The 10,605-nt window shown below is 41.2% G+C and overlaps 1 protein-coding gene across 1 annotated transcript in view; it reads left to right on the forward strand.

Annotated features, from left to right (window-relative positions):
* The first annotated feature begins 3,486 nt into the window (after positions 1 to 3,486).
* The window catches only part of NME9 (NME/NM23 family member 9), a 22,098-nt gene continuing 14,979 nt past the window's right edge, over positions 3,487 to 10,605 (forward strand). Inside the window, 3 exon segments of the mRNA XM_060298564.1 lie at positions 3,487 to 3,634; positions 3,971 to 4,004; positions 10,309 to 10,366. Coding sequence (XP_060154547.1) covers positions 3,975 to 4,004; positions 10,309 to 10,366 — 88 coding nt within the window. The 5' untranslated portion in view covers positions 3,487 to 3,634; positions 3,971 to 3,974.

A 10,605-nucleotide genomic window follows, 5' to 3' on the forward strand; every position in this document is an offset into this window, starting at 1 on the left:
ACTGACCCATGTCATAAAATAGGTAACATGGAAATTTCATTAAATCAAGACGTTAAAAGTTGGAGTGATCCATTTGGGGGAAAATTGAGGAGGTTCCATACTGTTTAAACTGTACACTTTAAAAAAATTTTTTATTTTTGGCTGTGTTGGGTCTTCGTTGCTGTGCGTGGGCTTTTCTCTAGCTGCAGCAAGCGGGAGCTACTCTTCGTTGCGGTGTCTTCTCTTACTGCAGAGCATAGGCTCTAGGCACACAGCCTTCAGTAGTTGTGGCACACGGGATCAGTAGTTGTGGCTCGCAGGCTCTAGAGCACAGGCTCAGTAGTTGTGGCACATGGGCTTAGTTGCTCTGCGGCACGTGGGATCTTCCCGGACCAGGACTCGAACCCGTATCCCCTGCATTGGCAAGCAGATTCTTAACCACCGTGCCACCAGGGAAGTCCTGTAAACTGTACACTTTTGAAAGTAAAAAGCATTGCTATTACTAATTACACGGGACAGTAAGTGTAAGGTCAGGGTGTAAAGACATGTTATTTCCCATATTTGTTTCTGTGTTTTAGCCTGGCATAGTTGTGACTGCATTTTATAGCAGAGACCACGTGATGAGAAATCTAACCTTTTTAAAGTGAACAAAAAGTCTTTATCTCTCTGAGTGCTGGCAGGAGGAGTTTAGTACCTGATTTGAATTTTATTTTGGGAACTAAGATCTAAGGGAGATTTCAAATGATTCAAGAACTTGAATAACCACCACCATGTGGCCAAAAACATCACTTGCACTTAGTAGACCCAGTAGGTAATGCTGTGTCTTACAGATATCATTGTATGGATGTAACACAGACTACTCACTCACCTACTGAAGGACATCTTGGTTGCTTCCAATTTTGGGTGATTATGAATAAAGCTGCTATAAATTTTTATGTGCAGGTTTTTGTGTACACATAAGTTTTCAAGTCTGTTGGGTAAATATATAGGAGCACAATTGCTAGGTCATATGGTAAGACTATGCTTAGCTTTGTAAGAAGCTGCTAAACTGTCTTCCAAAGTGGCTGTACAATTTTGCATTCCCACCAACAATAAATGAGAGTGCCTGTTGCTCTGTATCTCCACCAGCATTTAACATAGGTCTTCTTTAAAATTTTAGACATTCTAATAGGTATGTAGAAGTCTCTCATTATTGTTTTCATTTGTAATTCCCTAATAACAAAAGGGGTTGAGTGTATTTTTCATTTGTTTACTTTTCATCTGTATATCTTCTTTGGTGAGGTATCTGTTCAGATCTCTTGCCCATTTTAAAAATTGGGTTGTTTACTTTTTAAAAAAATAAATTTTTTTGTTTAATTAATTTATTTTTGGCTGTGTTGGGTCTTTGTTGCTGGGCACGGGCTTTCTCTAGTTGCGGTGAGTGGGGGCTACTCTTCCTTGCCGTGCGCGGGTTTCTCATTGCGGTGGCTTATCTTGTTGCGGAGCACAGGCTCTAGGCATGCAGGCTTCAGTAGTTGTGGCACAGGGGCTTAGTTGCTCCGTGGCATGTGGGATCTTCCCGGACCAGGGCTCGAAGCTGTGTCCCCTGCATTGTCTGGCGGATTCTTAACCACTGCACCACCAGGGAATCCTGGGTTGTTTTCGTATTGTTGAGTTTTGTATATTTTGGATACAAGTCCCTTATCAGATATGTGTTTTGCAAATATTTTCTCCCTTGTCTTTCCATTCTCTTAACAGTCTTTTGAAGAGCACAAGTTTTTAATTTTAATAAAATCTAACTTATAAATTTTTTCTTTCATGGATCATTCTTTTGATGTTTTATCTTAAAAAGTCATTGCCAAACCCAAGTTCACCTAGATTTTCTCCTTTGTTTTCTTCTCAAGTTTTAAGGTTTTCCATTTTATATTTATGTCTATGATCCATTTTGAGTCAATTTTTGTGAAAAGTGTAAGGTCTATGTCCAGATTTTTTTTTTGCAAATGGATGTCCAATTACTCCAGCACCATTTTTTGAAAAGACCATTCTTTCTACAATCACTTTCCTTTACCCCTTTGTCAAAGATCAGTTGACTACATTTGTACAGGTCTTTTTCTGCACTTTTTATTCTATTCCATTGATCTATGTATCTATTCTTTCACTAAAATGCTGTCTTGCCTGTTGTAGCTTAATGGTAAGTCTCGAAGTCCAATAGTGTCAGTTCTCCAACTTTGTTATTCTTCACTGTTGTGTTGACTATTCTTTGTCTCTTATCTTTTCATATAAAATCTAGAATTAGTTTGTTGTTATCTACAAAATAGCTTGCTGGGATTTTGACTGAAACTGTGTTTAATCTATAGATCACATCTAAAAATATTGATTCTTCCTCTCCACAAGCATGGAATATCTCTCCATTTATATAAATCTTTTAGATGTCTTTCACCAGCTATTACTGATTTCTAGTTTAATTCCATTGTGGTCTGAGGATATACTCTGTATGATTTCTATTCTTTTAAGTTTGTTAGGGTATTTTTATGACGTGGCATGTGGCCTATCTTGGTGAATGTTCCATGTGAACTTGAGAAGAATCTATTCTGCTGTTCAGAGGAAGTATTGTCTAGATGTCAATTAGATCGGGTTGGCTGATGTTTGCTCAGTTCAACTATATCCTTGCTCATTATCTGCCTGCTGGATCTACTCATTCCTAAAGATGTGGTGTTAAAGTCTTCAATTATAATAGTGGGTTTATCTATATTTTCTTGGCAGTTCAGATAGTTTTTTCCTCGTATTTGGATGCTCTGTTGTTAGGTGCATACACAGTAAGTATTGTTATGTCTTCCTGGAGAACTGATCCCTTTAACATTATGTAGTGCCCTCTCTTTATCCCTGATACATTTCCTTGTTCTGAAATCTGCTTTGCCTGAAATTAATATAGCTACTCCAGCTTTCTTTTGATTAGTGTTAGCATGGCATAGCTTTCTCCACCCCTTTACTTTACTTTTAAGTGTCTTTTTTTTTAAACTTTTAAACCTGTGTCTTTATGTTTAAAGTGGATTTCTTGTAGACAGCATACAGTTGGGCCTTGTTGTTTTATCCATTGACAATTTCCGTCTTTTAATTGGTGTAGATCATTTACAACAGGTTTGTACTTGTTTTCTATTTGCTCCACTTGACTTTCATACTTAATTTTGAATCTGTAATTTTGTATTCTTTGTCTTAAAGGGAACCTCTTCCGACCCTCAAACCCTGGAGCCACCCCTGCCCGGCATGTATTAACTAGCAACAGAAAAGCTGCATGCCAGTCCTGGTGGGACAGAAGGGATGCAGGGATTCGAGGATGCAACTCTACAGTACATGGATGCACCGGGTCTTTGCGTGGTGGGTTCATATGCCCCAGACAGGGACAAACTCTTTAGCCAATGAAAGTGTTCCTACAGTCCAATTCTGACAGCAAGGGGCGGGACACCCTCCTGCCTTTCCGCTGGGCTCAGAGTAGGCGTGGCTTATGTGTACTCCTGTTTATTTCTTGGCCGCCTTAGGCCAGCGCTGTGTTGCCATGACGACCGTGGCTGGATCGCAGCAAATTTTGTTGGAAACTCTCGCTGCAGGTTGAAGACGGTGTATCTGTTTGCAGTGACTCAGTTTCCCAGGAATAAATTGGAACAGTAGGGATAGCAAGGTTCTGTAGACTTTTTCCATCCGAATTCCTCGGCAGGCGCTCGGATACCTGACGGGCTGCGTGGCCCGGGAGCTCGTACTCTGGCCTCTGCGCGTACCCCTTGGCCAGCTCCGGGGCGGGAAAGGGGCTCCGCAAATCCTCAGAAAATCTTCCGGCGAGCCATGAGCCCGCGGGCCGCAAGCTCTGCTTCTCCCGTGGGGTGTTCATTTTGCATCATTGCGTTTATTTGCTGCCACTCTAACTTAAAGGGGCGGGGGGGCTTTGTCTGAAGGAGGGTCTCGGCTTGCTGATCAGCGCAACGTTTTGTCAGTAACAGAGCTTCTGTCTTCTTTGCAGTGCCATGGGGAGCAAGAAGGAAATGGCCCTGCAGGTAAGCCTCAAAGAGGAGCTTCCTTCCAGCACTTGACTGGGGTTGGGGGGCGAGGAGGCTGGTGTGGAGCGGGAAGTGGAGTATAAAAACGATATTGTGGGTTTCCCTGGTGGCGCAGTGGTTGAGAGTCCGCCTGCCGATGCAGGGGACACGGGTTCGGGCCCCGGTCCGGGAAGATCCCACATGCCGCGGAGTGGCTGGGCCCGTGAGCCATGGCCGCTGAGCCTGCGCGTCCGGAGCCTGTGCTCCGCAACGGGAGAGGCCACAACAGTGAGAGGCCCGCGTACCTCAAAAAAAAAAAAAAGATATTGTTTGCCAGTAGTATGTGACAGACAGCCTTCTCAAACTTTAATATTGTACCTTCCATCTTAAAGGGAAAAAAAAAAACCTTATCTTGGATCTCTAGTGATGACAAATTTTTTGTGCACTTAAATATAAACACACATAAACTTGGGTGTAAGCTGTTTATGCTTATAGTGCTTATGCAACCATAAAACTCAAACATGAATTAACATAAAACTAAAAAAACAAGAAAATATGAATCAGTATAATTCGATGTTGACATCTTTTTTTGTTGAAGTATAATTGTGGCTTGCTGAGAGAATATGGTATCGGTTCTTTTAAGTTTGGTCATGTGTCTGTAACTATGCCCTCTCTGCAGACCCAGTTCTCACACCACTACTCTCTAAAATCATTTGCTTATTCAAGAAATATGTTTTGATATTTTGTGCACTGCACTTTCATTATAGAGTGCCTTACTTCATTTGTGCCTGTGATAAGTGACTCCATAAGCCAGGGTCTACTCTTTTATTCCCTGGTCCTGGACAGTAAGTGGTGGTTGACTCTAAAGTGATGCAGGCATGGGTCCTGGCAGCGGAAGGGAGGGCTTTATCATAAGATCATCGGGATGATGTATAATATGGATACCTTTGAAAGCACACTTTAAAATGTCTCATAGTCAGTTCAGTCCATCAGGGTACGTGCTCAGGCTCTAGGCACTTCCTGGAGAGAAGAGCGGCAGTGGTCTTGAGTCATCTGATTTCTCCTTTATTGTTCTCTGTGGCACCAGCACTCTACATGTGAATTCCAAAAGCCTAGTGATTTTTAAAAGGGAGAAAGCAATGTCAGGCTGAGGATAGTGTGCAGGGGGCGGGGTGGGGGAGGAGGGAAGATCTTCGGACTGGAAGTCGAAGACTTGATGTAGTTCTTACCTCTTCTCTTAGCCAGCTCCGGGACTTTGGATAAATCATGTAACCTCTCTGGGCTATAGCTTGCTCACCTGTGGAATGAGGATGTTGGGTGAATTATACCTAAGGGCCTTCCAGCATTGATATTCTAGTACTCTAGAGTTATAAAACTTTTCCTCTGGCTGTATTCTGTCTGTAAATCAATTCTAAGCACCTGGTCCTACCACTTATTGCTGTGAATGATTTCCTCAGCCTCTCTGAGCCTCCATGCTCTTTATGTAAACAGGACGGATAATGCATAACTAGCAGAGTTGTTATGATGAGACTTCTTTAGACATTTCCAGGCTGGTCTGAATGCTGTCTGTCGTGGCTCTAAGATTTTTGCCCCATACGACTGTCTTTTCTTGTGTCTATACCTTATATCCCCTTTGAGAGTAATAGCATTTTTCACCAATTCTTTTTCCACGCGTATTCCTCAGAGCTCTGAGTTCACTGCGGTCCTCAAAGGAAGTGCTCCCATTTGCTGAGGTCGGGGTGGCTATGCACTGAGGCATCTGTGTAAGCGTTGCCTGTCTACCAGGTCAACTCCTTGAAAGCAGTGCTTTAGGGTCTGCCAACCCAGGAACCCTGTTCTCTCTCTGGGTAAGACTATTTAGGGTTCCTTCTGTGACTAAGACAGGAATTGCAGGATATCAAGAGACAGTGTGGTCAAAAGGTGCCACACATTCGCCATTCATTCTCTACCTCATGTAGGATTTCTCGAGGCCCAGGTATTTCCCATACCTCTCTGTTCCTGCGCTGCTCCTAGGAGTGAGGTTCTTCAGCTGTCCAGAGTCCTGGCCCTGGTGTGGCTCAGTCCATGATGGGGGTGCACCACAGAGAGTTGCCACTGACTGACAGCTGAGTCTCTGAAAGTGACTGTTATGAGAGAGAGGGTGAGGACTCCCGAGTTCTATCATTTTCCTCAGGACTATAGTTGTGGGCTCAGGATGACACCAGTCCAACTCTCTTACGGCATGTAAGGCATCATGAAGACTTTTCTGTTTTTTCTTCCTTTTTTTTTCATAGAAACAAAAAATGTATGGAAGCCTGAATTATTGAGAAAGATGGGTGTTTAATAGAGGATTTGCAGATGTTACATGTTTCCAGCCCTTTTAAAGAGACAAACACCTTAGCATACCTGTGTTAACAATGAGCGGTAATTGTCATGGTCTTTTAATTTATATTTTTTCAAAGCAGCTCTCCACAAAAACTTATTAATTACAAAGGGAAAGAGAATAATTTCACAGTGCAGAAGTCTGACAGACCACCTTAATCAAGTGATCAAAGTGAACATCATCATGGAGGCAGATCAACAGTATGTGTCACCTGAGAGGATAATATGAGAGAACATTCTTCTGATTCTGACACTCCAACCAATCCAACTAGTTCCAGCTAATCCAACCAGTTCTGACCAATCCCAACCAGCTCTAACCAATCCAACTAATTCCAGCCAATCCAACCAGTTCCAACTAATCCAACCAGTTCCAACCAATCCAACTAATTCCAAGCAATCCAACTGATCCAACCAGTTCCAACTGATCCAACCAATTCCAATCCAACCAATTCCAACTAATCCAGCCAGTTCCAACTAATCCAACTAATTCCAACCAATCCAACCAGTTCCAACCAGTCCAACTAATTCCAAGCAATCCAACCAGTTCCAACCAAGCCAACCAGTTCCGACCAATCCCAACCAGTTCTAACCAATCCAACTAATTCCAGCCAATCCAACCAGTTTCAACTAATCCAACCAGTTCTAACCAATCCAACTAATTCCAACCAGTCCAACTAGTGTCAACTAATCCCAATCAGTTCCAACTAATCCAATCAGTTCTAACCAATTCAACCATTCCAACCAATCCAAAGATGCACAGCCTGCTTCTAATCAGGAGGAAACACCAAACACACCCAAACTGAGAGGTATTCTACAAAATAACCCTCCTGTAGTCTTCACAAGTATCAAGGTCATGAAAATCAAAGAACAGCTGAAGAACTGTTACAGACTAAGACAGACTAAAGAGACTTGACAAATAAATCCAGCACATGATTCTGTTTAGATCCTTTGCTATTCAGGACATTATTGGGATGATTGATAAAACTTAAATGGGGTCTGGGGATTAGATAGTAATAATATATCAGTGTTTATTTCTTGACTTTGATGATTGTACTGTGGTTATGTTGAATAATGTGTTCGGGGATAACAGGAAATCAGGTTAGTAATTTACTTTCAAATAGTTCAAGAAAAGATTATTTACACTGTACTTGCATATTTTCTGTAAGTTTGAAATTATTTCCAAATAAAAACATTATACAAAAATGTACACTATTAATAATGTACTATTTATAATATGTATTTCTTTGATTCTCATTTCTGATATAAACCAAAATACTTTGTAGATAGATAAGAGAAAAATGTGAAGAAATGGCAATAAACCAACTGTTAATTACTTAGGATGTAGATGTTGGGATATATTTAACAAAAGGTGTGCAAAACATACACACCAAAAACTATGAAACGTTGCTGTGAAAAATTAAGGACTATTTAATAAGTGTCAAGAAACATTATGTTCATGTACTGGAAGATTCAGTCTTGTTAAGATTTCAGTTTTATCCCAAATCGATCCATAGATTCAATGCAATCCCAGTTAAAATAATTGCAGAAATTGACAAGCTGGTTCTGATATGTATATGAAAATGTAAAGGAGCTAGAATAGCCAAAACAATCTTGAAAAAGAAAAACACATATGGAAGCCTTACACGGCCTGATTCCAAGACTTATCATAAAGCTACAGTAATCAAAATAGTATAGTACTGGAATAAGAATAAATAGGTCAATAAAACAGAATAGAGTCCAAAATAAACCCATACTTATGCAATCAATTGGTTTTCAACAAAGCAAGTTAATAGGGAAATAAATTTTTTTCAGCAACTTTTGCAGAAACAACTATACCTACACATGAAAAAAAAATTAACCCCAATCGTTCCCTCACAAAAATTAATTTCAAATGGCTCACAGGCTTAAATGTGAAAGCCTAAATTGTAAAGCTTCCAGAAGAAAATAGGAGAGCATCTTTATGACTTTGAGGAAAGGTTTCCTAAGAAGGACATAGTAACCTTAACCATAAAACTAAAATTTAATCCATTTGATTTCATCAATACTAAAAACTTCTGCTCAACAAAAACTGTTAAGGAAATTAATAGGCCAACCTCAAACTTGGAGAGAAATTTTTTATAATACATATTTCTGACAAGAACTTGTCCCCCACCAAAAGTATATATAATCTAATAATATACTTTAAATTGGTCAACAATCCAATTTAAGAAAATGGACAGATCAATGGACACATCTCACAGAAGATATACAAATGACTGATAAGTGCATTAAATAGTGCTCAATACCATTAGTCATCAGGGAAAAGAAATGAAAGCCACACTGAGATACCACTACATCACCATTAGCGTGGCTAAACTTTCAAAGCCTCACAGCACCAAATTTTGGTGAGAATGTGGAGCAGCCAGAGCTCTTATACTTTGCTGAGAGAAGTTTAAAATGGTTCAAGCACTTTAGGAAAAACACTGGCAGTTTCCTATTAAACTGAATATATACTTACCCTATGTCCCAGCAATTTAATTCCTAGGTATTTACCTACCAAAGACAACTGAGAACACGAACACAAAAAGATTTAACAAGAATGTTCCTAAGTCTTTATTCATAAGAGCCCCAAACTCTCTATCAAGCAGTTTGTGATGTTGTCATACAATGGAACATGCTCAGGAATAAAAATGAACAAACCACTGACACACAACTACACAGATGAACCCCCAAATATGCTGAGCCAAAGAGGCCAGTGCAAAATAAGACATGCTGTACTATTTCACTTATATGATGTTCTACAATAGGCAAAATGACCTTTTTGCGGTACGTGGGCCTCTCACGGCTGTGGCCTCTCCCATTGCGGAGCACAGGCTCCGGATGCGCAGGCTCAGCAGCCATGGCTCACGGGCCCAGCCGCTCCGCGGCATGTGGGATCTTCCCGGACCCGGGCACGAACCCGTGTCTCCTGCATCGGCAGGCGGACTTTCAACCACTGCGCCACCAGGGAAGCCCAAAAAGAACTTATTATGACGGAAAGCAGATGAGTGTTTCCCTGGGATGAGGCCTGCGGAGTGACCGGGAGGAGAAAGGAGGGAACTTTCTGGGAGATGGAATGTCCTGTATTGTGATAGGAGTGTGGTTACCTGGATGTGTGCATTTGTCAAAACTCATTGATTCGTAGCAATTTAGTTCTGTGTATCTCATTATATATAATTTATAGCTCGATAAAATGTATAAAAACACACAAAAAAATGAGTACCTCTCTGTACATAGATACAGATAAATGTCAGAATTTAATATTGGGCTTCCCCGGTGGCGCAGTGGTTGGGAACCTGCCTGCCGATGCGGGGGACACGGGTTCGGGCCCTGGTCCGGGGGGATCCCACGTGCCGCGTGCCCGTGCACCACAACTGCTGAGCCTGCGCTCTAGAGCCCGCGAGCCACGGCTACTGAGGCCCGCGCGCCTGGAGCCCGTGCTCCGCGGCGGGAGAGGCCACTGCAGTGAGAAGCCCATGCGCCGCGGCTGGATGGGGCCCGCGCGCAGCGGCGAGGACCCAATGCAGCCAAAAATAAAAATAAATTAATTAAAAAAAATTGAATGTTGAGTAAAAACACAAATTGAAAAAGGATATCTTCAGTATGGTACCATTTATGCCTATTTAGGGACACGAAACAATTTTATATAGTGTTTTTGGACAAGTAACAAGTTAAAAAAAATTTTTTTTTTTGTTAAAAAATTTTTTAAATGAGATTTTCTTAGGATAGTGGTTATTCTTGGGGGTGGAGGCAGGAGGAGAGAGAAAAGAGAAGAGAGGATTGGGGAAAGATGACAGCTGAGCTGTATTTGTAAGTATTTCATTGAGAGAGAGAACAAGAGCGAGAGAGAACAATAGGTAGATACCTGGAGCAAATGAATACATAAAATTGTCTCCCCATCGTCACCCTCAGTAATACAGCGTTTGTTTCTCTTTGATGCTAGGTCAACATCAGTACCCAGGAACTTTGGGAGGAAATGCTCAGTTCCAAAGGACTAACTGGTAATTTAAGATAATTTTTTAGACCCATCCTTTTCAAAATTGCCAAATGACATATTGAACCATGAAGAGAAAACTGCAATGAGCATCATTTTCCTATAACCTCGAGTTTCATAAATAAAGAACCAGGTAATTTCTTTGTGTTTAAATACATATCTGACTTGAACATCTGTGAGTTCAGTTCAGGAAACTAGTCAGTACTGCCGGATAGCAGGGTTCCCTTCTTTTAGATTATGGTTAGC

This window comes from Globicephala melas, chromosome 4 (genome assembly GCF_963455315.2).
Source record: "Globicephala melas chromosome 4, mGloMel1.2, whole genome shotgun sequence".
Lineage (NCBI taxonomy): Eukaryota > Metazoa > Chordata > Mammalia > Artiodactyla > Delphinidae > Globicephala > Globicephala melas.